General features: G+C 36.6%; 1 protein-coding gene across 1 annotated transcript in view; it reads right to left on the bottom strand.

Moving 5' to 3' along the window:
• CCDC178 (coiled-coil domain containing 178) overlaps positions 1 to 27,300 on the bottom strand; it is a gene marked incomplete at both ends in the record, with an annotated part of 172,174 nt that overhangs the window by 10,156 nt on the left and 134,718 nt on the right. The window contains one exon of the mRNA XM_079533872.1: positions 6,499 to 6,633. Within this exon, the coding sequence (XP_079389998.1) occupies positions 6,499 to 6,633 (135 nt within the window). The remainder of the gene's footprint in view (positions 1 to 6,498; positions 6,634 to 27,300) is intronic.

Raw genomic sequence — 27,300 nt, 5'->3', positions numbered from 1 at the left:
ATTAACATTAAAAATGCGAGACCAATTTGTCGGTTGGCAGAGATCACCTCCTAATCTCCATTACTAACGGGAAAGCAGCAGAACTATCCTTCAGATGATGATTTTGGTTTCGTAAACATAAATGTTCAGTTGGTCTTTTCCTTTCTGCTATACACTACAGCTTTTTAGGTGCCAGTCACATTTATAAGTGATTTCTTACATATTCCTCTTACTTCATCTAGTCAAACTTTCAAGCGAAGCCATAGAAGAGGCGGCAAGTTGGGGCCTCTCTAGGCATGCCTTGCATGCCAGGAAATGCCTGAGGTCCTGACAGTCTTTAGGCACAGTGCTTTGAAAAACAGAGATTTTATGTGGATCAAAAAAGCCTGGTGTTCTAGTGTGTAAGTGGCAGAAAAACCTGAATGCAACAGTTGTGTGAAAAAATACATGCAGTTCAAAAGTGAAAAGGAAGTGATGCCAGAGTAGACGTTAGAATTTGGCATAAACAAAATTATAGATTATAAAAATGACACAAGGACATCAAACTGAGTCTAACTGTATCTTGGAGATTATTTTTCACTGTTTCACTAGAAGAGTCCCTCTCATCATCATACAACAGAACACATGTTTATAAACACTTTTGTTCTGTCTGTTCCATGGCAATTTTTTTTGCCACTACACCTACACAATAAGTTAATTCAAAAATCTTGATGGTTGCTTCCAAAATCCGGTGACAGTCATGAAATGAATCTACAAAAATCTACAGAAAAAATTACTTTAAAGATTGAAATAAAACTTGAGATCATATTTTGAAGAATGTCAGGTGTTGCAATTCAAAATTCATTTGAGAGGATAGACATATATTTTTAGAAAATATTGGATGATGATTTCCATGTTTATTGAGAAAACTATTGGACAGGTAACAAATTTTTCCACTCAAAAATCAACTTCATGAGTAGAAGTAAAAACAGGTATCTTGCTGGTCTCAATTTCTCCTTTAACTGTGCAAAAGAAATATTTTATAAATGAATAATAAAACAAGCACAACTTATTTTCAAAATTGTAAATATTTACTATGATAAGTGTGACTCAACAGAAAAGGTTAGAACTAATTAAAAGGTATGTAGCCATGTCCCCTTAAGAAAAGTTATCTGTCATCTAACCCCATATGTCTCCAAGATGAGGCAGAAACAGCAAGACTGCTAAAGTGAAATCAGCAGGCAAAAAAGAGACAACTGAGCGTAATCAGTGTAAATGGTGATAACTCAACCAATAACAGAGAAAAATAAAAGAGAAGACATAGATTTTGAAGAGCATCAGCCCTGGGGGACACCATAACACACCTGTGTTAATAACTTAGAGAAAAAATATGTACTTAAATTGACTACCATCTAACAGATAAGAAGCAAGTTAAGAATGATTGGTTTTAAGGAAGAAAAAGGACAAACCCTGCTTGAAATACACAACACTGTAGTTGGTCCTGACCCTAGTGCAACTGCACTGATGCTCTCCTGAAAGGATGTTGAACAGGGAGCCATGAAAACCACAGGAATTTTACTGATTTAGGGAAACATTTCCTCATGTAAAACATACTATGCACAGAGATGTACTTGATAGATTCAGCAAAGTCCCAAAGCCTTAGAAAAAAAATGGTCCATTCTATGGAAATTTCTACAAAAATTGTCCAAATAAAGGCAATCCAAAATGGACAAAAAATTATTTTCTATTGCAAACTAGTGTTGTTCAATAGAGTGGAAATATTACAAAAACAATAACAGCTTATAAGTTAGCCAAAAGGTTTTTAAACATTTCAGGTTAATCAAGGAACTTGAGTAAAACCACAGAAAACATTTAAATAATGAAAGCATTGTGGAATCAAAATGACAGTCTGTGAACTGACCATTTCTGTTGAGGATTATGTAGAAATTTCCACTTAATCAGATTGGATAAAGCCACTTCCCTCAAAAAAAAAAATTAAACTTTGCACTGGTGTGAATGGCTGAGTAAGCTATATATCTACGTAAAATTAAACCAATAATCTTGTATTGGTTAAAAATGTACCTTTGTGGTGCCACCACCTGGAAAAATTATTTAAATGTTCTAAAGCAGCAATCTTTTCTGTTAGCGCTTCGGCCCCCCAAATAATTTTGACAGAAATACAGTCAAGATAAATCACCTAAAGGCATGAAGTAAATTGAAGACTGTCAGGACTAAAGTACAGTCACAATCCTAAATAAAGCTACATCTGCCATCGTACATCATTTTTGCAATTAGATAGCTAATTGAACTTACTCAAGAGCCAAGTTATTGAAACTCGGAAATGTTCTTCGGAAAAACAAAGTCACTGAATGAATACCATGCCTGTACCCCTCTGGGAGAAAAGGTTTTATTTTTTAACTCTCAGTTTTATTAAACTAAATAAATTATTTTTATTATTTACTGCCTGATTAAGAATATATTTAGCAATTGCAGGAAGATTTTTGAAGACTGATGCCCTCCAGCAAACTACTGAGTGTGCAAACCACTGACTGCAATGGTGAAGTTTTTCACACGTTGCTCTGTCACATTTCTTCAAACACCAACCACAAAAAATCTCCACACAGCTTTTATTTAAAGACAAACTGTCACTGCTTTCAGCAATAGTCTTTGCTCCTGTCATTTTATACAAGTTGTCCTCCAGCTATTAACTCCTGCAATGGAGCTTATACAACTTTCTTTGATGGCCATGATAGAAACAGTCTCTTTTCAGAGCCATCAGGCATGTACGTAAACGACCTAGAATGAAGTTGCAATCAGAGAGTAGAAAAGGAATTCTGAAATCTTGAAATGGGTTGGAAAAAGGTAGAGCATAAGATGAAATAGTCTTGTCTAAGAAATAGTCCTGCATTTTGTTCTACAAAAAATAAAATAGATGAAGAGCCAAAACTGAAAGTATAAATCATTCCAGCCATTGATCTCTGCTCTAGAAATTAAATTAATTGTTAAGTTATTTGCTCCTTGCTATTTCTTTGGAATAATCTTTTATTACTTTTTTAACAGAACAATTTAAATGCTAGGTTGTTAGGTTTTTTTTCACCAAAAATATATTCTCTAAGCATAAGGACACTAAGTAAATGGTTGACCATTCCTATATCCAAGGTAAATATTTAATGTTGAAAAAGAAAAATTGCCACAAGAATCACGTTAAAAACCTGGGAATACACATTTACATAATTGAATGATTTAAATAAGAAAAGCTTATTAAAAATTTAAATAGCATTTGGTTTTAAAAAATAATCTATTAATGCCACTATGTAGAATCTAAACTACAGACTCTTAGGAAAAAAAAAGTACAGAAGCTAATTTTTACCAGAAATTGACTCCCCTCACTCTGCCATTACGGTGCACACTGTTGATGCTTTGGGTAGTAAGTCCTGTCCCCTGTTACACAATCACAGTGAAAGCTCAGTGAGCATATGCTCAGCCATGCTGTTTTCTACTACATACTGAATAATGTTTTCTGGTTTTCTTTCTTAGATCAGAAATCTGAAAGGAGATGCCTCCAGAATCTGGTCTATTCTGATTATGATTTCTGATCAAAGGAATGCTGCTGGTGGGGCCAGGCAGACAAGCAACATATAAAGCCCATGCTAAAGCAGGACAGAAAGCCAAGCAGGTGAGGAGAGACTCTTCAACTCTTTCACTCTACATATAATAGCAGTAAAGTAGAAAACATGGCTCCAGGGGACATGATGTTTGAATTGCTTGAAGTCTGAGCAATCCTGGTCAGTCTAGTACAGCTACTGAAATGAAGTTTCCTAAGCAGAATTCCTTTGTTGAAGTAGCCATCATGCTCTGTACTGAAACACTTATCCCTCCAAATTTCATGTGTGCTTCACTAACAGAGTCAATGACTAATGATTAGAGGCAAACCTCTAGTACTGATACATACAATCATGGAATGCCTTGGGTTGGAAGGGACCTCAAGGATCATGGAGCTCCAACCCCTCTGCCACAATTTGAATTTTCCCAGAACTCTGCTGCTCCATGTAACTGTGAAGTGCTGCCAGTTAAAAAGTACCTGCTGGAAAGGTAAAAAAAAAAAAAAAACAAACAAAAAACCTTCATTATCTACTTTTAAGTCTCTCTTTGGATCTCACCCCGATCATGGCTTCTGTCAAATATCAGAAAACACTTAGGCAGCCAATGTACTGTATCTACTGCCTCTTCTAATTCACTCTTCCTTTGTGATTCACCTTCTCCTGTTTGCTCTAGTCAGTGCAGTTGCTGTAACACAAGCACCATGAGCTGAAATCACCTGCGTGCCACATGCTGCTCAGCACAGCAGGTCCTCAGCCTCACACTAACGTGAGACGGACACAAGAAACAGCAGAAAGCAAAGTGCATGTCTTGCTGAGAAGGAAGGGGAGAGGAATAGCTGTCACACTTCTGGAAGTGCCTGCTACTGTGCCAAGTGTCATCAGGGTAAGAACTTAATTAGCAGAGGGTAGATTGATCTGAGATTAACACAAATACAACAAAGACACTGGTCCATGTGTAAATAAATCCACTAAAATATAAAAATGTTATGCTGCTGAGGGAAAATACACTTCTATATACATTAGTAATTGCTCATAGTTGAACTAGTTTCCATTTTAATTTTATATCTTTTCCTTGTTCATTATTTTCAAGTTATTTTCAAGTAAACTGCATGAAAACATAACATGAATACTAGAATAGCACAACTCTTGTCAGAGAAGGAAGCCATGGATAATGAAAGAGGGCAGAGAGCAGAATGCTTTCTAGGTTCTCAGCAAAAGGATGTCTCTGCTAATGCTGAGCTATTCGCCTCTGAACACCCCCAAACGTTGCAGGGGTTCACATCTAAAAGCTTACCAGAGGCTTCTGGTACCTCTGGTACCTTTGTCGTTGGTTGGGTTATTCAGGAAGAGAAGATTAACAGACAGCTTCCCAGCATGAATGACATACATGGAAAAAATTATGCCAAGGTGAAGGATTTCTGTAAAACTCATTAAGTAAAATACGGAGTAGTTGTTGACATAATGTTCAATGACATGTGAGGTTCATAGTACACCTATTAAAATACTGTGTAACATTAGACTAATGCAAAGATTCATGTGTGAGGACACCAGCTGCCACCTGTGGGTTCCACATCTTTCTTATTGTTATTCACGAGCTATAGCCTGCACATCGATCACACTTTTTCTTCACTCACTACTGGAGTAGCTGAACACAGGACAGAACAGGATTCATCACACAGCAAACATCAAAAAGGAGCTTTTCCAGTTTTTCAAATTCTAAATGAGGAATCTGAATGAAAAAAAATGTAATTTTTCACTCACCTGTCTCCACTGGCCTGCAAATGCAAATGCATTCAATTATGAGAGTATTACAAGTACAAAATGTGATTGTACTTTTATTGTAATTTTTTTAAATTGAATTTCTGATTTTAACATGACCGTGATTCATCAGTACCATATGTATCTCAATTTGGAATTTTATAATAAAATCCTCTCTGTCCCTTAGTGAGATTCTGGAAATTGTCAGTGATGCTGGTGCAGTTTATTGGAGTGCTACAACTTATTCAAGTTTGGTTTACTATAGCGCATCAGATATTAACAGGGAAATGCAATTATTTATTATTCAAATGTAACTATATTGTTTGCACAATCATACAGCAAAGCTGTAAAAATGGCAAAGAGAGGTTTATAGGAACATGGCACACTAAAGCTGCATCAGCAACACAACTTCTTTTGTGAGAAATAAGTCTGAAATTTTTTTTTCAGTTTAGTCTTTTAAAAACCCTTCAGAAACGCCATCTGGTTATGGCCATTAACTATGGGAAGAGATTGAAAGGAGTGGCTTTACAGAAATATGACTAAGATACCATTGCACAAGACAAAAAGAACAAGAACATTCAAACCATATCTTACAGAGTAGTTTTTTTTCTTAGTAAATACATATACAGGGGGAACGAGTCATAAAATGAAAAATAATACAGGGCTGGAAAACATTTTAAAATCTTATAACTCCCACAATGTTATCATTTTTTATTTTATTTTTTTATTTCTAATATATAAGGGAAGGTGTAGTACTTCTGAAATACAGTCCAATGCTAAAGAAATTAAATGTGAATACAGTGAAAATGACAGTATTGTTTACCATGGGAATACTATTTGCAGACAACAGGAGGGAATAGCATTTCTAAAACAACGGAGAAGCAATTCTGAGGCTGCTCTGTGTTTCAAATGTTTATATCCTATGTATTTATAATAATCTTTTCTAAGGTTGGTGAGAAATAAATCTCATCTTCCTTTTTTTTTTTTTTCTTCCCCAAACTACGCATGGTATATGTGCTAACTTACTGAATTCATCCTTCATGCAATTCCAGTTTATTAAAGAGGTTAAAAATTTATAAAACTCTGATGGGATATGGTTTTAATGCTTCATCACACTACCCATCATTTGCTTTTCAATCTAGATCAGAATGATCTTTCCTACTTCCCTGCAATCACCTACCTGCACAGCTAATATTTTCTGAGCGTTCTCCTGAGAGGCCGCCTGGATCCTCGCCAGCCCAGCCTGGCCATGGAGCCCGCGCAGCCTCAGGTACGCCGCCAGCGCCCGGCGCATCCTGCTCTGCAGCATCCACAGCTGGAACCGGGCAGCGGGGGTGGAGGGGGGAGAGAGAAAAGGGAAGGAAAAAAAAAAAGCCCAAGTCAGAGTAGGAGAGGAAATTAATGGCGGTGTTCAAGAAGAATGATGGAGGGAAATATAGAAAGCAGTCAATAGCCCATTCTGCACTGTACGGACCTGACAGGAATTTCACAGTCTCTTGACTTTTCAGCCCACTCATGTGCATTCATCAGAAACCAGTCACATCTGGCTGCCAGGATGGGGGGTTAATTTTCTCTAAATGCCTCAGCAGTTTTGTTCTAGCTGAAGCAAACTCTGTGACTGCAAAGCTGATGAGTAAAATATTTCTACTTCACCCAGTTTAACTCAAAACCGATAGCCTTGGGACATATTGAACCTTTCTTAAAAAAAAAAAATAATCTTTTGAAGCTTTCTGAATGGCACATCAGGTCAGCACAAAGTTTAAAATGCACGTTTAAGACTTTGATGGACACAAGGGCTTTTTTTTTTTCCTTTACTGTGTAAAGCTTATCACAGCTTGGCAATGTGTGCTTTAGTGCATGACAAAACTAAAGAGAATTAACTTAGCCATCAACTACTCAGGGAGAACAATAACAGGAAAGAAATTTCCAGATAGAACTTCCTATTAATCTACCTAGCTATAACCATGTGACATGAAAGCATCTAACAGCACTAAATTACACCGACTGCCGCAGCTGAGAGTGATGCTACTTAAAAAAAGCATTTTCTAAAGATTCATAACAAAGATAACACCTATGGTAGGAATTGCAATCGTTGCAAAGAATTCTTGTTGGTAATATTCAGAGTAGTAATGCTTACCTGATAGGTTATTGCTTTTTGTTAGCATTAATTACTGTTACAATGTGCAACTCAGATTTGTATCAGCTTTTCCTTAATCTGCAACTTATAAAACACGGTGTTGCAGGTCTCAGGCCAGAAGAAAAATATTTTAATACAATCTGAAAATTTACCAACACCAAATATTTTTGAAAGACCATGTATTTTTGGTAAATTTGGCAAAAATTGCTCTATACTCAGATCAGCTGGAATTCAGAAAAATGGAAGATTTAGCTAGCTAGCTTACTGCTTAGTGAAAATACAGGGTTTTGAGTTCCACCAAGTCAATTATTTTAATAAACGGCGTAGCTATTGTTAGCACGAGGCCTTCAAGCTGGATTAACGCAACAAATTGTACTATTCCTTCAGAAATATTACATTTCATTAAGGTCAAAGCCAGAGGTCAATAATCAGATCAGTTATAAAGAACCTTTTACATGATATGACTAGTCTTTAGGATCAAGCGCACTGTACCAGGTGAAAAATACACTTTTTCAAAAGAACGTGGATTATAGTAATATCAAGTGAGCTATTACAGCCTAGAGAGTAATTAGCTCACATTTTCAAAATTAATGGCCTGATTTTCAGAGATATTGAGTTACCACAAGTCCCGTTAGATTCTATGGAAGTAGTGAGTACTCTGCATCTTTGTAAATGAGGCTGTAAAATATTTAAACAGATCTTTGTATGTAGGTTGTTTTTTTGGGTTGTTTTTGTTTTTTTGAGTGATGCCAGTGGATATTAGAAACAGCACGGTGAAATGCAGAGGAACTCAATAAAAAAAATATAAAATATCGATCTGAATCACAGCCAAAACTTGAAATGAAATAAGAATATTTTTCAGTTTGAAGAAGATTTTCAAAGAGCTACTGCTCATTTCCTTCTATATTAAGAAATATTTATTTCCAGAAATAAATCTCCAGCTGTCTTTGGGTCTGTTGTTAATTCAGCTATTTTCAGTTCTCATGTTGTTTGATAAGATGCTAGAGTCAGAAAAAAAATGTAGATGGCAGAGGAGCAAAACAACCCGTGACATTTTAATACTACAATCTGCCTCAGTCCAATAGAAAAACTGCTTAAGTAGAAAACTACCTTTGGATTATCAAATTTCCAATTTTTTGTAAAAATGTGAAATAGTTTCCAAATACATTGTCATTATGAGGAAAACAAATTGGGGGAGCATGTCAAAAGATTTGTCACTGGAAGGTGAAAGGGATCAGCGGCTATGCAGTTCAATTTCTCTCCAGAGTTTTGTCTTGAGAGAATAAAAGATGTGTTCCATAGTTTTGAGGTTTGACTATTTGAAAATTGCTATAATAATTACTGAGAAACTGGCAGTTTATAATGGCTAGTGTTCAATAAGACCTTTGCTAATGCTTCTCATTTCAAAGAACCAACTAACTCCTTGCAAATTACAAGCCTGATAGCTGTTGTTACTATTTTAGATGTCTCGCACCTAATGTATTTCTTATTTTGAATATATTTTATTGTGCCTAGTATTGTGGAGACTAAACTCAATATTTATCAATTTTACAATATTAATTGCAAGATAAATAACATTGCAGTACGCGATCAGAAATATGTGCCTATTTTGGAAAGTAACAGCTTGATCAAATAATGTTATGCGAAAACTTCACATAGACTGCTAGACTCACTAACCTAGGAGGGGAAACATAAGTTTCTAAGGCAATTTCAGAACCATAGCTATTGGAACAATCTAAACCAGAAAATTCTGAGTGGCCCAGTTGAAGAGCACTTCTACTCCAAAATCAGCCTGTAAGTTTCCTAGATTTGGCCACTGACTCTGTATCTACAGATACAGGCAGCAAAACTTTTCCCTTTAATCCTCTTTTTCGTCATACAGTACAGTTGTTAGCTTTGCCTTATGTTTTAAATTGTTATCATATGTAGAGACTTACAAAGTCATGGCATGCATGAGTTGCATATATGGCATTACTGCTAATCCTTCATTTTTAATTCCTTTGTTTCACTATTTTAATTATTCATAAGACATATGAATAAACACTTATAAGGTGTCTGATCTAGTAAAACAGCAAAGTTCTGAATTAGATAAAAAATAGTATATACTAGAGTAGATCTAATTTATGAGACATTATAGGCAAGACCAGGATGCTACCTGTCTCAAAGGAAGATTCATTTTTAATTCTATCCAACATTTAATATTTGATCAAAAACATACACTTCTTATAAAAAAATTACTGATGTTACCTTTATTAGACATAATAAGCAAAAGGGACTGCAGTCTCAAAGTGGGTGATGTTTTTGTATATGACATGACAACTTCATAAAAATCACCTGAAATAATTATAGGTCTATGGAAAACTAATGACTGCAAACAGTCACAAGCAGATTTTTCCATTTTTCTCAACCAAAATTTTTAAAGGCATTGTTCCTTGTAAGGACTTGTGAGCCTCTTACTGTTCACAGTCTTCATCAGACTGTGTATGAATCTTGCCAAGCAAGTGAGAATGCTTACCACTAAATAACTCCACTATGTACATAAACCAACTCCAGAAAGCAATTTCTTGTGTATCAGATCAAGAATACAGCAACAAAACTTATTTTCTTTATAATGGCTTTTACTAAGACATTTAAAGATTTAGAAGAAGATGAAGTTGCAGCCATAGTAGGCAGCTAGATCTATTTATCAAGGACTGAAAAAATTTGTGGACATTAAAATGAAGAAGAAATGTACTAAGCAGCAGCAAAAATGGAAAAATACACATAACTGAAGCAGATGAGAGAAACAGATGGGCAGAGGAGTCTCACTAGACTCAGCCCACCATCAACACCATATTTTGATGAAATATTATGAACCTAGACCATTTAACATTTACAATAAACAATTGAGATATCAGCCATACATACAGTAATCCAGAAGCTAAAAAACATCAAGGCAAACAACAACGATCACATCACCAAGAAACGAGCACTAGATCCCACCATTTAAATTAACACCATTCAGAGAAAAAAGATCCCTCCCCTTCTTCCTGCAAGAGAAATGCTTTGCAGTGCAATACTCCACAGGAGGTAAGATGAAGCTGGACACAAATCTCAGTCTGGATTAAGCTGATGCGAACATGAATGAACTAGAGATATGCACAGTAAGAGCCATCATAAAATAATACACTAAATGCAGTACATCACCAATTTTCAAAAACTCTTGGAAGCTTATATACACCTGCAGTCACATACTGGGCATGAATCAGGTTGGTGCTGCAAAACCAGGGAACAATGGAAGACAAGTGTACTGTGATGAACAAGGATCTTGATTGTAACTGCAGAAACGTCTCTTATTTTTATGGCTGCCACACTGAACTCTTGGCATGTTAACCAAATCATTTAACTCTAGTTTTTCAAGATGATAACTGGAAGGGGGAAGGGTTGCATCCAATTTAAGTCCTACTTTCCACAGCTGATTAGCAATGCCATATTCACCTAAAGACAGCGGGAAGACCTGAAATCATAAGTAGAATTCTATTAAAGCACAACTCTGGTTTAAACGCAGAGAATATAATTCTTTTGACATGACTCTTGACTGACACTGGTGCTACAGAAACCTGCCTTCTGAGTTCAGTGTAATATTATTTCATAATTCTGCAGTAATCCCTCTTAACATAAGACATTCATTTATTACAAAATGTAATAAACCAAGATGTAACTAACAGAAATGTTAACTACCAGTCATTGCTATCACCTGGTATGATTTTCAGATCTAAGTAAGATACCACTGCATTTCAAACAGAATAATGTCACTTTGAAATGTACACTTTCTCTATTTTAAAATGATGCTAATCTTAGATCAGAGGACCCAATATGTGTGTGTCATATTAATTCAATAGTGCACTGCGAATGCTAAATTCTATGTAAATGACATAAGCCTTATCAGTTCCATTCATTGTTACAACTCAAACAACAGCAATTACAACAACTCTACAGATTTTGGCACTGGAAGAATGGCAGATTTATTAGCAAAATCCAGTTAATATTTATCTTTTTATACTGTTCAACTACAAAGATACACCTGTACAATATACAAAGCTTCTAGGTAATGAGATATTTCTTTATTGTCAAATCTGCTCCACAGACTGCTGGTAAAGATTACATAGCTCATTTAAATAAAGCTCTTTTGTCAACAGACTGGATATACTTTAAAAATGAGTAAAAGCCTCATGAAAAAAACAAATCTCAGCTGATGCGCAAGTGTACATGGAGAGATGCACTTGTTTTTTGACCTTATTCCAGTTGTGAATGCTTTGGTAAGCAGATTAGCAATGTTAAATTACCAAAAAAAAAAAACCAAAAAAAACAGAGAGCGGGAGAGGGAGGAAAACTGTATTTCAAGATCCACTGAAAAACAAACGCAAGAAAAGTTCTTACAATAAGAATAGTGGTTAAAGCAGAAAAAAAAAAGCCATGTCAAGAAGAAAAAAAATTTAAGATGGGTATTACGATTTTTACCCTCTGTTAGAAAAATATAGAGTTAATATTTTGTAAGATCAAGATATCATCCTGCTTTATTGTGGCTACTTATTAGAAGCATTTTTAATAGTAGTTTGAAGACAAAAACTATGCATTTTGTGCTACGTTCCTCAAAACATAGCCTAAAGTTTGATACTGAGTAGGCATAGAATACATGTGATGTTATTCTTTCCTCAAAGATTTCTATTGCTATACAAGGGGAATATATCCAGGTGCCTTTATATATATCATTTAGTAACACTAATGATCAAACACTATTTTGTCCCCAGGAATGGGGGAAAAAACAAATGGAAACATCTTTAAAAAAAAAAACAGATAATTTCCTTTGGTGTTTGTTTTTTTTTTCCCTCCCAATAGTTTTTGCTGTCAAAGATCTCATCTACAGAAGACCACAAATTATCACAACTTTTGTTTGTTACATATAAGAGGCCATTAGAGAAACGCAGCAGACAGCACATGCTGAAGTGTCAAAACCCCTCAAGTAAACAAGATAATTCTAAGGAAGTTCCTGACCTTGCCATTATGTCCTCATGTTGAAGCAGCCATAATCTCTAATCATTCCATTTACAGTTTCTACTGCTTATTCTGAAGAGAACAAAGTGCACAGTAAAATACTATATCTCATCCTCTGTCCCCTCCTAAAGGATTTCTGGAGTATAATTGTTAACACATCACTCTAAAAGTAAACAAGTACACTTTTGGCATTCAGAGTTAAGAATGTTTTTTTTCATGAGCTTGTCATCTTAAACAAATAAGCTACCTGATTAATATGAACATTGCACTACTTTCTCAAACAATTCAATAGATAATTTTCATCTTTGTGAATTCATGCTTTCTTTGCTACACTTAAAATACTCTGAGATTAATTATCAAAAAGTTCTAAAGTTGTAGTTCTAGCAGAATACAGATACTCTCTTGAATAACAAACATCTAATATTATTATGATAAACTTTTATGTTAACCTGTTCCTTCTGATTCAGATTATTTCCATTATTGCAAAATAGTAAAAATGAAATTCAAAAGAACAAATTTTACTTTTCTTGATGACATATACATTTATCATTTACCATTCAGTGATCGTCAATCAACACTGTTTTGCTCTCCCAAAAACTGGTCTGTCATTACTATGTGGGTTGTATTTCGAGGCCTTTGGCACCTATCAGCAGTCTTGCCAGACCTGCTAATCACCAGCCCACCTCGAGGACAGTCTGTGCAGTGTGAGTGTGCACCACAATAGCCTAAGTCACAAAACAGGTGCCTCAGCAGTTACACATGCTTTTGGCTGAATCACCACCAGCATCCTGCTACCAGTAATAGAAACATGACCTCCAATTACCCATTTCAGGAATGACATGGCCTTCAGCTGAGCAAAGCCAGACTTTTCAAGGGAATTCCCTGCTTGAGTTTGCACAGTGTACATCCCACCAGCATAGGCAGCCCAGGACTGGATATCCTTACAGGGCAACATGAGTACTGAAAGGTAAGTACGTTTTCTGGAAGACAATGAATCAATCAAAAGAACAGCTGGCCAATTAAGATGTGCATAACTTTTTGCCAGATGTTACCTCAGTGCTGATGGCTGACTGCATCTTAGAGATGCACATTGTTTCTCAATCCCTGGGGCTACCTCCATATCATTAAATAAACAGAGCCAGGAACTACTCTCTAGCAGTAACACTAAGAGGCACAGGCTGACTTTGTCCACACTCCACAGTTCACTACCATTTCTCAGCCCTGTGTGATATCCTCACTGTCCTAAAACACAAATAACATATCACGGATATGCAGTGAGGGATTAACTGTGGAATGACTGAATAAACGAGAAAGCTGTACTTCAGCTTACATAGGTGAAACAGAAGTACATGCTGCATACCTTTGGTTGCAGCAAAGCCACTTGAGATAGTAGAGCTGTGATAGTAGAGTAGTGCTGTGCCATCCATGATGCCTGCTTGGAGCAATTTCTGGTGTATGTTACTCCTTGTCTAAGAAATTGTCAGCTTAAACAAACCAAAACAGGATAGGGCACCATAAATAAGCAGTATAGAGGACTGTGCTAGACTTTAGCTCTCCTGTAATTTCCAGGTATGATGTAGCCTTCATAGCCAAATAGTATATTGAGCTTCCTGGTGAAAGTGTCTTGGAAAGAGCAGACACACACATGCTCTTCATAAATAATAGGGTTTGAATTCTTAAGCAGTAGGGAGGGATGAGATTAGGAAGAGAATATGAATGTTGTACGGGATCCCTCTACAATAAATAGAGGCAGATAGGTAAAATATATGTGGCTAGCGGGCATTACAAAAACAAACAAACAAACAAAAAAACCTGAAGCTTTTAAACTTCAGTCTTTAATTAAGTTGTCAACTGACTTGAATTTGGTATTCTTAGTCTAACCAAACACACTTTTCTTCTTCTGTAGCACCAGAGATTTCAGAATCTTCAGAAAAATTCTTCAGCTTACTCATTTTCTTCATTACTTTGACTCTAACTCAGAATTACGACTAGCTCTGAATTATGTCATTAGTCCAGACAACAATTTTCCTTCTTGCTTGGCCCAGAGGATGACATAATGTGACAGCGTGGCCTTTCTTGCTGACCAAACATAAACAACTTGTGAAGTTTACAAAGAGTCAAATTCCACACCCACCACACCTACACAATCAGCTTCTCAGTACAATTATTCATCCAATAAGATTCCTGGAAACATTCTTTCTTAGACCTCCAAAGAGATATTTCATTCTCGGATCTGAGACACAGCATCCAAATAAGCAGTAATTGTAAAGAGAGTAAAATGGTGTTCATGGAACAAAGTGGAGTTTACAATCAGTTAGAAATGTAGCTTCAATCTGTCATATTATGTACTAGATTACCTAGTTACTAAGATAATTGGGACAAAAAAAGGCAGGCCATGCCTGAATCCTTTGTGCTCACAAGGACTTAGGGATTCAGCAACATTTTTACAGTAAGAACATTGTGAGGGGAAGGAAATGGCTCAATGGAGTCACATGCTATCAGCAATCAAATTCTGCAAGTCTTGTTGTATACGAAATACTGAGGGTATCATGAAGACTCAGAGAATGTGATACAGGGTAGGACTTCAACCAAAGGAAAAAATTAAATATTACAAAAGCACTGATTCATTGCACTTCCTTCTTTCAGTTCTTAGAAGCCCACAGAGAATTTTAAGTGGTGTGACATACAAGATGGCTAATAAAGACACGCTCTACTATTAACTTGCACTGGGCCAATTGCAAGAGTACAGTTTCAGTGGCGCTGTTTTATAGCCAAGGAAAGACTTCTTTGTGAACTCCTAAATTTTACTTTGGCTTTATTTAGTCAGTTAGCATTCTTTATCAGTTCTCTGTGTTTTCACTCAAGCTTAACCCTGCTACTTCTGTGTACACGTGATATTCTTATCATTTGTCCTCAAAAGCATGCAGAAATAAGCAGTGATGTATTAGATTGTAACACTAGTGTAAATTATTTACTTTATTTCATAATAAATTACAAAGCAGCATTTTATGTGGCAACAAGACAAAGCGTACTGTCTCTTCTAAAAACTTTAATATTACGATCGTAATCTGCTTATCACTTAGAGATTTAATGTTGAAGCTAAATCACTTTTCATTTTGCCGATATATTAGGAAGTTCCCAGGTACTTCATCATTTCCAAAGGAGAAGGAAAATTATTTGTGGGCATTTCTGATTTCTAGTAGGAGTCATTCTTAGTTTCAACTTACTAAATTTTCATCTGCAGACGAGGAGTGCTAACTGGCACTCCCTTGGTCTGCTCACCTGCAGGACCCATTACATTCTACCCATGTCTGCATATTGCAGTTTCCAGCCTAACGAAAATCTGCCCCCTGAATGCAGGTCTTGTCCTGTGACTGACTGGGAAAACAGGATGTGCACCCACGAGTCAGAACTGTTGTGCCCTTGTTCCAAAGCACAGACAAAACCTGAAACATGCAACACTGAATCTTCAGTTTTACAAGAGCCTTCCAGGAAAAGGGGAAGAATATCAACAAATGCTGCAGATTGCAGCACTCCAGTGAACACACCCAAATGGGACAATCCTATTTTCAATTTATGAGACAAACTGAATCCCAAAAGGAACAATAATAGTTAAGTTAACTGCAGTAGTGAAACAACTACAGTCAAGTTTGCACAGCATCTGTAACGGCCCTTTCTGTCACTTCAACTTTTCAGCAAGGAAAATGGAAATCCTAAGAGGCCAGGCTGTAGCCCAGATAGAACCAAGTCTCATCCCTGAGCACCACAACAGGAAGCCTATCAACATTGACAAGGCTGACTGCTTTGAAATTGCAGTCCCTTAAAACACTGACATTCTTGGCCCCAGTGGCACAAAGCCTCAGGACCCGTGCCCCAGATCTAGGGAAACATCTCAGTACCCTCAGGTTTCAATTGTCTGGTTCTTGTGTAAGCCACCAGTTCTCACTCCAGAAGTGGGACCTGAGTCCCTACTGCAGATGCCACACAGACATGCTGCCTACACCTCATTAGCATTGTTGGCAGATTTTCATTTGTTACAATCACTTATGTGTGTTTCTCAAACAAAAAAATGAAAAAGCCAAATCTTAAATACGATTTGATTTATCCATAAGAACTGTAGCATTTTATTACATGTACTATATTTAGAGGGCAATTTTTTTAATCTCTATATAATATATATTATCTCTATATTATATATATATATAATATAAATCACTTAAAGAAAAAGATTAGACAAAAATTCCAAACATGTATACATTTAATGGAATCTACCTTAAAATTTCTATGTTCACTTTTCTTCTTAGCAGAGGTTACAAACATGGAGTCATCCGTTTCTAACTGTTGAAAAATCCTCCAGAACAGATGGAATTTGAAGCATGTATGAAAACAAGGAAGTCATTACTTTCATATAAGCTTCAGATTGATTTTCACTGTGTTTGTCAAGAATGTAAGGCTTCTAATCTTTCTTTCAAATGCAGTCTGTATAAAAGGCTTTCAAATAGTAGTTTTGCTTAATACGTAAGAGCTGACAGCAATAATAAATAGGACAAAACCCACATCTTTGGTTAAGCTACAGTAATGATGTAGTAGTTAAGCCATTAATGACTTGAGCCAGTGACTTTGGTAACCATGAGTTAGTCAGCAAGTCCCACCTATCTTGATTCCCAAGTTTCTTAACAGTCACAATTACACAAATAGAGTCAGTATTATGTTCCTGATTACCAAATAAATGAAAGATGTAAAAAGGAATCCTGTTAATGCCTTTATAATCACATACAATTACCTTAAAAGGATAATAAAAAGGAAAGATAAATGTGCAGAAGTTAGCAAATGCCAGACCTACAGATGCTTTTGCAATGTTAATTTAAGACCCTATGTTTTATGACAGTCTTATTTATGTTTCAGTCTTTTTCCTATCCTTTTCAAAGCAACGGTCAGAATCACTTTGTGAACAGATCAGCAAATACCCAAGTATTTCTGCAGAAGAATACTACTGCAAAATATAATGATATTCCATCTGAGATATAGCTAAAAGTGGGTGAGTTTCATAGATTTTCTTGAGAGCAAATGACAGCTGAGATTTAGGAATCCTTAGTTCTTTCTTAATCTCTGAAGGGAGAGTAGTCTTAAAAGACAAAGGTCTTCTGAATTTCTCCAGAGACTGACAGATTTACTGGAAAATTCCAGCGTCTCTCCAAAACACTCTTTTTTTATTTTTCCATATCAATATTAGCTCGCCTTTGTCAATCCTTCTTGTTTTCTTACTTCCAGACTCTTCCCCAACAGACATCTTAATCTCACATTCCTAGTACTCCCTAAAAGACAGTAAAATCTATACCTTAACTGTATCCTGTATCCTGAAACAATAAATTAACAGTGGAATAAAGTGAGTTCTTTCCATACTAGAGGCATGTTTCAACATGGCAAATAAAGCACTATGGAGCATGTTCTACCACCGTTAATTTGTTCCCTGGCTTAATTTCAGAATTTCCCATGTGCTCTCTTCCAGACAAAGTCAGCATATGACTCACTACAGGAACTACTACCAGAAAACTGTATATCCCCTGGTACCCTACATGTCAACATGGTACATCTCATGGTATACATATATTCTCTTAAATACTGTTTAAAACAAACTACTGTGGTACATTACTGTGACAGAAATACAGTAGAACATAGTACTGCCCACTAGTTAGGGCCGTAAGACCCCAATGAGCTCCAGAGGATGGAAATCAATGGTCAAGTGCTGTGCACTGTGGATAACACAGTGACAAAATCAGCACCTGTGCTGTGGAAACCAATAAGAAACAAATACCTTTAGGCTTGAGCTCAAGGAGCATTTTATGGTTTCCTATTATTTTATTTTATTTTTTAATGCATCAAAACTGTTGGAGAAGTAATGCTGTCAGTCCTCCAATGCAATGATAATGGTAAAAAAAAATGGCATGCTAAAATGTTTTTAATAGTGATTTCTTGATATAGAGCTGGACTGGCCAGATTGAAAAAATACTCAAAAGATATTATGAACCTTAAAGTTTGTTTAACTGTCTTCTGTCATATGGCCTTATACATCTTTGACTCCTACAAAACACAGCAAAATTAACACAATACATTCCTTAATCAGGGATATTTGCCTTGGAGGATCGCAACATGATCTTCCCTGGTGCATTTAGTTAGTTCCCTATCCACGCGCATGTTTCGTCCTGAAAGACCCTTGTGACATCATCACACGGGCTTCATTCTTGGCACTCTCTTACTTCCACCTTGGGTGTCACAAGGGAAAAGTTACAGTGTACACGTCTAGGGGAGGAAAGGAATAGATTTTTTGTTAAGAGCTCGGCATGAATAAATAACCTTATCATGTCTCTCTATCTGTCTGTGAGCCAGACAGTGCAATAGGAAGTACAATCACCACACTGAGAAAAGATACTATGCCCTCCACATTCACCTTGTATTTTTTTCTTTCTTTCTTTTTTTTAAGAAAATTTGGGTGCACAAATAAGAAGGGGAACAGACTGTGCTTCAAAAGCTTCCCACTTCAGGAGATCATGAGAGCAGGAGCACAGGGCTCAGCAGGCTTATCCCTGTTTCAGTGCAGACACAGGTACTAAATCCTAGATGACAAAATTAGTGTCTGTTTGAAAACTAAAGACTAGACTCACTAGCATGCCAACTGTTTTTCAGTTCTCAAATACAAAATAACTGCTTATTTGGATGCTTTAGACTATTCTGGAGTTTAGAATGTAAAGAATGCATCAATAAGCTGACTGCTATTAACATAATTATTTTTAAAAAATACTAACAACAAACCAAGAAAAAAAAAACAGATGGAGATTCTTAACATGAATAATTTTTTTGCTCCAAAGTCATAAAGGCTCCTTCTGAGGTCAAATATATGTGCTGTATAGAATAAAATATGATCTTTTCTATTACATGAAAAGTATGAATAAAAGACAACCACCATAGGTTTAAATCAGTAAGAAAAATGCATCTTCAGTGCAAAAACTACCTCATCTAAGGCAACCATTTTAGTATAAATGAAAAGATCTTAATTTGTATGGAGACCAGACAACAGAAAATTATAGAGATCAGCTGACTGAAATGCAGAAATTTTAAATATATGCTTAAAATCCATATGAGCTTTGAATTTGGTGTACAGCCTACGAAAACCACTTTTGCCCACTACATAGTGACTAAAAGGTTGATAACTGAAAAATTGCATGTCATTGGACATTGAGAGATGCGTAATACAGAACTCACTGAAATACAGCCACTAAGAATCTAGAGAAATGAATTGATTATATCATATAATCTGATAAGTATTTATGGCATAGCTCAAGACTGCATCTTAATAACACTTAAGTACTCTCCTAGTCCACTTCTCCCAACAGGTATCCATTTGACTAGTGTTTTTTCACTGCAGGACCAATTAAGGTGAAATAAAACAAAAAAAACCATAGTAGTTCTGCCCAACACTGAAAGGAGACATATATTAAAATAGCTAAAATAAGTAAAAAGACAGAGGGATTGTACAGTGATTTTAAGTCTGGATAATCGTAAGATCATAAATACAACTGATAGCAAACATCTATTTATAGTACTATTATTGATTTTAATTCTATCTGTAAGAAATGAAACAATTGCATTTGCATGCCTACAGCACAAGTCTGTTTTATTTCCCCTGGATCATCTACGAATCTAGACAGGTGCGTTGGCTTTGGGCTATTTTTACTGCAAAACTTCTGAAATCACAACTGTGAACCAGTTCTGCAGGTGAGAATTTTCCTGACAGAGTATTCACATTCAAATGTGAAAAGTCATCTGCTGCTTAAAGGAAAAGTGTCTTAATGTACAACTGTGACCATGGTTTTCAGAGCTGGCACCCTGTCTGGAACACATACTAATAACACCGTCTTCTTACAGGACTGTGTTTTTCTAGTTTATATCAAGCTACTATTATCCAGGTGCTTAAATTTAAAGGTTTAGATACTGACAATGTATAATCAAGATGCTATAATTGCAATATAGTTGTTTAATCAACAGATATCAAGATGTTGTAATCACAATATAATCGAGAGAATCAAGCAAGGTAGACAATGATCACAAAGAGAATAAGCGGAAGAGCTTACCCTTCGGCTGAGCTCACCAGAAGACACCAAGAGAGGGGATCTCCAGAAGAGATCCTTCCCCTCTGGTAGCCAGCTCTTAAATAGGTCTAGGAGGGGTGGAGCCAGGCTCCACCCCTTCCGGCAGCACAGGTGAATTGCCTTCAGCTGTGCTCCTCTGGCTGACTCATGGCTCGCCTCAGGTGATTAATCAGAGGTTCAGGCCGTGACTCAGCAGTTCCCATACAGACGATGAAGCATGAGAGTTGGAAATCTTACTACTCAGCATCTAGATTAAATAGCGTTGTGCCACAAACTGGTTTGAAAAGGAACTGCAAAATCTTAAAATGAAGTCTGTCCACTCTGAGGCTTCAGAGATTCAAAACGCTTACCCTGAGAACTCCAAATAGCTCTTAAACCTATTAAGAACTTACTGCTTGAGGGAGAACACGGAGTTCTTATGTGAGGAACGGTGAACTTCAATTCGGCCCAAGTTTCTTGTCTGTCAGATTTTTAACTATTCCTTTTCATAGATTCAGAAAGAAAAAAAAATTCTAATGGGCTGCTGATCAGAACAGTTATTCTGATGGTGAAATCCCAAAGGGAAACATGTTTCAGATATGAAGTATTCCCTCCAGAGTCCCTGGCAGTCACTAAAAGAAGAACTTCTTGATGTATAAAGACAGTGTCACCATTGTCAGAGAATACTCTAGCAGGAAATGAACCACAAATAAGAGCAACGTCTTTCTTCCTAGGAATCAAAATAGTTGTTTTTCCACCTATAAACATTTTGGAGAATAAAATCCTAATGGAACCTTGCACTCATTATGGGAAAAACACTCATCTAGCTTTTTAAAATGCGTGCATATTCATGCAATTACTCAGGGTCACAATTTATAGAAAGTAAGCCTGTACACAACATATAGAAAAGGTCTCCATCAAGAGTCAAAATATAATTTTATAGAAGTTGAAATAATGTACAGTTCACAGCCAACTTAACTTTTCCAACAAGTGGAGCCATAAATGCAATTTTCTGTCCTTTGCTGTGAAGAATTAATTTTAAGGTATTCATATTTTTCTTCAAGTACATCTTAAGTCTCAATTAAACCACAAAAAGCTACAATAAAGTAACATTAAGAACCAACTTAAACCCACCATAGCAAGGAAATTCAGACTTTGGCTAAAAATCTTGTCTCACTCCTCATCTTTAAATCACTCTATTGTGGTTAGGAATTGTATGGCTTGGAAAAATATGTGATCTTTCATATTGCACAGTACTTACATTTTTGGTGAAAGGAAAGTCAGAATTTGCAAGCTTACCTCCAAATTCCTTTACCTTTGAAGGCTTAATTCAAGCATCTATAATTACTTTAACACGAGCTTATTACGTTTAATTTTTTTCTCTGTGGAATAGAAAGCAGAATTTGGAAAGCTCCTGTTGTGTACTTCAGTGGCACTTTCTAAATTTGAAAGATTGAGCACCACTTACTACATGAAACTGAATATATGCATTTTTAAATGGCACTTAGACATGAGTGGCTTAAATGTGGTAAAAAAGGCTTACACATTCCCAATATAAGTTACAAATTCAAACATTCAGGCATGAAAATCTTTTCCCTAAGTTGTTTTCAAGCTTCATCCTTTTTTCTGCAATAACTAAAGCAAAGCCACAGTAGCTGCAGCCATTTGCATCTAAGGAAGAGATGTTTTGCTTTGGTGATATAGTTAATGAGTCTAAAAATATTCAGTATAATAATTCTGTCAAAGCCCCCACAGTCTCCTCAATGAGCAGAAGCCTGCAGGATTCCAATGGGGAGCCAAGTAATGAGCTCTCAGCATTCGCTCCCACACCGTCCAGACGAAATATACTCGGGCCTCGACGGTTCCACATCATTAGCAACATGAAACAAAGACACATGCTTGACTTTAATAAGCGACTAAAGTTGCTGGCTTATTAGGCTGTCACTGCACATAAACTCTATTTCAGTGTGACAAAACAGTTCCCTGCAAACAAAAAAAAAAAAAAAAAAAAGGGATAAAAAAAGAAAAAGAGTAAAGGAGGGGAACACTTCTGCAAACAGAGGTTGGTGTGATTTAATGCGGTAAGTGATTGAATGAAGTTGAGCAAAGGCACACAGGAAGTGATGGGTTTCTGACACCCGCTCTCACGGGCATGCTGCAGACTGCAGTCTCACTGCTGGAGATGATGGTTACGGTGGGCTGCAGTGATCAGACTGTGGGCATATGTGACTGAATTTTAGTTGATATTCCTGCAAGACAGGAAGTGAAAAAGCTTATTTCCCACCGGGAAAAGGTTCAGGCATGATTAACTTGGGCATGACCAAATAGGTCAATGATATGACAATGAGTGTCTAGCACAATAATTAAGTGGGGAAATGCATGTGATTTGTTTCTTCTTGTTCTTCAGACACCAATAATGTATCAGCAAGGATTAATTCAATCTCTTTCATCACATATATCACATATAAAATCTGATAGCAATACAGTACAGTAGCCTTCATTTATTCCTTTAAGTTATATTTACCATTGCAGCAACACTGTCACAACGATGACCACTCATCAGTGTTTGAACTTCAATTTTTTACTTACAGAACTACTGAGGAGCTTTTAAAATCTTAATTTCCATTAAAAGTATACCCATATAGACAGAAGAAAATACCTTAGAAACAAAATTGTAGAATGGCTTGAGCTGTGAGGAAACAGAGTCCATCTACTTCCACACCCCCACACCCCTGACATGATAGGTTTGCTACCCATTAGATCAGGCTGTCCAGGAGCCATCCAACCTGGCCTTGAACACCTTCAGCATAAGAACCAACCACGAGGTGGCTATGCCACTCATCTGAAGGTCAAAGACAAAAGCTCACGCTCTGTTCTGCTTTAGTTCAGAGCAGGCTTGGGTACTTTCCTACACTGTAGTCACCAGTATAGCTTCAACAGAAGAGAATGGTAAAAATCTATGCACACATATTCAATAACATTTCCTTAGAAAAACCATCTAGATTATTTGAGAGAGTTGGTAAAGACCCCAGTCTGCACTACATTTAAGCAACTTAATATGAATACAAGTTGTGACGGAGGCCCTAAGCCTATGTTCCTTTTGAAGTTTCTAAATAAAATCCTACGAATAATTTAGTTCAGAAAAATTGTCATGTTTTCAAGGGAAAAAAAATGTAACCAGCTACAGTCAACTTGCTTAAACATTTATTTTTTCCAGAACAATTTTCATCAATGTTACCTGCTTTCTCAGCTCGTTCTCAGACATTTTTGATACTGTTAACACACTTTCAGAATGCAGCCATATTAAGAATCACTGATATGTTTATGCGTATAATAGTGGGCATATTTAGGAAAACAATATATTGATTAAAGGGCATCAAAGACCTATAACTTGTGGGAGTTACATAATGCTATTTTTTTCTTTTTTTTGTTTTTGTCTTGGAAAATTTCAAAGACTAAGGGCTTTTGTAGGCATTTGAATAACTCCTTTACACTTCCAGTTGAGGAGACAATTTAAAAAAGATATCTGAAGTGAAAGACAGAACCTTGCTGTTGGTTCAATTTGTTGATACATCAGAATTTCTACAGGAAAAAAAAAAAAAGGTTTATCTTTCTAAAATGTGAATTTTAACACAAAAGCAGTGGCTAATCTTGGCCTTTATAAATAAGGAGGTACAAAGATCAAAAAGCCTGGAAAAAGCAAAGAAACGAGTTGCTCTAACAGATTTATCTCTTACTGGTACCTAACAAAAAAAGCAACATGTAAAAAACAGCAAGAGGGTACACTACAGTAAAAAGTACCATCACTTGCTAATCTCAGACACAGTTGTAAAATACTTTAAATGCTGGACGTATGCGCAAAAAGCAACAATGAGTCTCAGACAATAAGTCTGGATGCTTGGTCAGGCTCAGCTCTTTACTAACCTGCATCAACAATATCTCGGAGCTTATGTGGCTGTGGCATTATAGCCCAGTGCTCATTGTGTAGGAAGGAGGACACTCATCAAGCTCTCTCCATCATTACATACCACAGTCCCAGCTGCCAGTCTTTTGGCAGAAGGAAGGTAATGTGGAAAAGGCAGCCAGTTCACCAAGGGCTTTCCCACAGACACAGAAAAAGAAGGACCAATACGACTGTGCCAGAGTTTAAATGTTTTTAGCTCAACAAGTGTCAGCATGTTCTACTCGCCTCACACAACTCCATAGTCAGAGACAACCAGCATATAGCAGGTACAACAGGCAAGACATATTTCAAAATCTGGACATATTTCAAAACTTGGAAGTGAATATTATAGACAATTGCAGCTATGAAGTTATTCAGCTCCTGCCAAAATCCAGCTAGTAAATACTAAACATCAAGATTCTATTGGAGTTATGACTGCAAGTTCAATATGGCCCAAAGTTGATCTAGGAATGCTAGGTAGGTTCATATGTTTATTTTAATAATCTAACATTGTTTTGGTTTTTTGTTGTTGTTGTTGTTATTTTTAATTACACTGTTTGTTTTGAACACTTGTAATTTTATTAAATGTTAAATGTTAACTCTAAGCAAAAGGAAAAAACAAAAATTCTCCTTTAGCAATAATACACTCACAATCCATAACTAACAGGAAGACAAACAATCCATATTTGGCACAAAATACTCAAATACTCTTTATACCCTGGTTCCCAGTTGATTTAAACCTTCATTAGAAAATATACAACTGTTAGTGCAGAACAATAGAAATAACTTGGGTAATAAGAGTAAATTATATATGAATGAGAGCCAGACACCCTTTGACACACTGCTGATAAAACCCCTGGCTTCAGGCATACTACTGAATTGGAAACTCTGTTGGGGTAGCACCCCATACAGAATAATGTGAAAAGAAATAGTACAGTAATAAATTCATCTTAGTGACAATTTTATGCACCATTCACTACTGTTAATTTAAGAAAATACCCTTGCAGGGTATCTGCCCAATGTGTCCCAGCTCACAAGTCCCAATACCAGACTTAAAGCAGCAGCTGGACATCTTTGCACTGATTGTCACTCAGTATTCAGAGGTTGATAGTACTTTTAATGATCATGGGCAATACATTAGAAAACTGTAGTATTCTTGTGATAATTCTGAACTACTACTGTCTCACCATTTAATTCTAGAAATAAATAATGGCTGCAGGATTCTGGATCTCACACAGAGGCTCAGAGTAGCTAAAGATCTTTCAAGTACCAGATTATCTTACAGTTTGTTTGCTATACTTCGACCACCTTGCATCTAAATAGAAGAAAATGGCTGAGAAAGAAAGGTGGAACTCATTTTGTCTTGTCTCATTTTGTACATTGACATTGTATCTTTAATTAACAGTCCTTAATGTTCTATCTGCTCCTGTACAGATATGTCTGAATTATAGTAGATTAAACCATTTTCTAAGGAGATTTGGGCTTAATTCTTTCTTTGTGGTCTCTTGTTTGTCACACATCTATGTTGTGGGAAGAAAATACATCCACAAAATCAAGGAAATCAAAGACAACCCCTTCTAGAGGAAGCTTTACATGGCAGAGAGAGAAATTCATCATCATAAGCCTTTGTAACTCCCAAAAACACAGAAAAAAAGTGCAGATTAAAATATCTGGTGGGAATAGAAAGGTTGGCAAGCCGGTGGATGGTAAACTGGATGTGAGCCAGCAGTGCGCTCTTGTCCAGAAAGCCAACTTATCCTGGGCTGCATCAAAAGCAACATGGCCAGCAGAGCAAAGGAAGTGATCCTGCCCTTCTACTATGCACTGGTGCTTCATGTGGAGTACTCTGCCCAGGTATTAAGCTTTCAGTAAAGGGAAGATGTGGACATATTAGAGTGCACGCAGAGAAGGGCCACACAAATGATCCAAGGGATGAAAAACCTCCCTGCGAAGAAAGGCTGAGAGAGCAGGGGCTGTTCAGCCTAGAGAAGAGAAGGCTACAGGGAGACCTGAAAGTGAACTTTCTAAAGGGAGGTTATAAGAAGGAAGGAGACAGACTCCCTAGCAGGATCTATTGCAATAGGATAAGGAAAATGGTTTCAAATGAAAAGATAAGAGATGACTAGATATAAGGAAGAAGTTTTTTACAATAAGTGTGATGAGGCATTGGAACAGATTGCCCAGAGAGGTGGTGGTACTCTGCCCTTGGTCAGGCTGGACAGGGTTCTGAGCAAGCTGATGTAGCTGTAGGTGTCCCTGCATTGCAGAGGAATTGGACTAGATGACCTTTAAAAGGTCCCTTTCAACTGAGAAGATGATATGATTCTAGAATCTTTCAAATGGTAAAAAGTATCATCAAATCTCTTGATGAATATTAACATGTCGGCATGAAAGTAAACTGGTTACCTTCAATCTGCCTGAGTGTCTCTCAGATTAACTGTCTGATAAAAAGGCTGTTGTTGCTACCTGTATTCTCAGTACACTTGGGTAATACATATACTCAGGCAATGGGGATATGTGCACTACAAGAACTTCAGAGAATTTCAAACAAATGGCTGCCTTAGCTACTTTGAAGTCTTGGACCGTTTACAGAACCCGATATTTAGCTATTGGCAAGCAGACTACATTCAAAGAGTTAAGCGCACATGTAAAATATCAGATTGCTTAGGAAAGTGGATTGAGTGCTGAATGAATAATTGTTTTCAAAAATGCATGTATAAATGGCGTCATGTAGTGTAATCA

Source organism: Tetrao urogallus, assembly GCF_951394365.1.
Source record: "Tetrao urogallus genome assembly, chromosome: 3".
NCBI lineage: Eukaryota > Metazoa > Chordata > Aves > Galliformes > Phasianidae > Tetrao > Tetrao urogallus.
The sequence above is the reverse complement of the archived record's forward strand: the minus strand, read 5'-3'. Positions and strand labels throughout refer to the sequence as shown.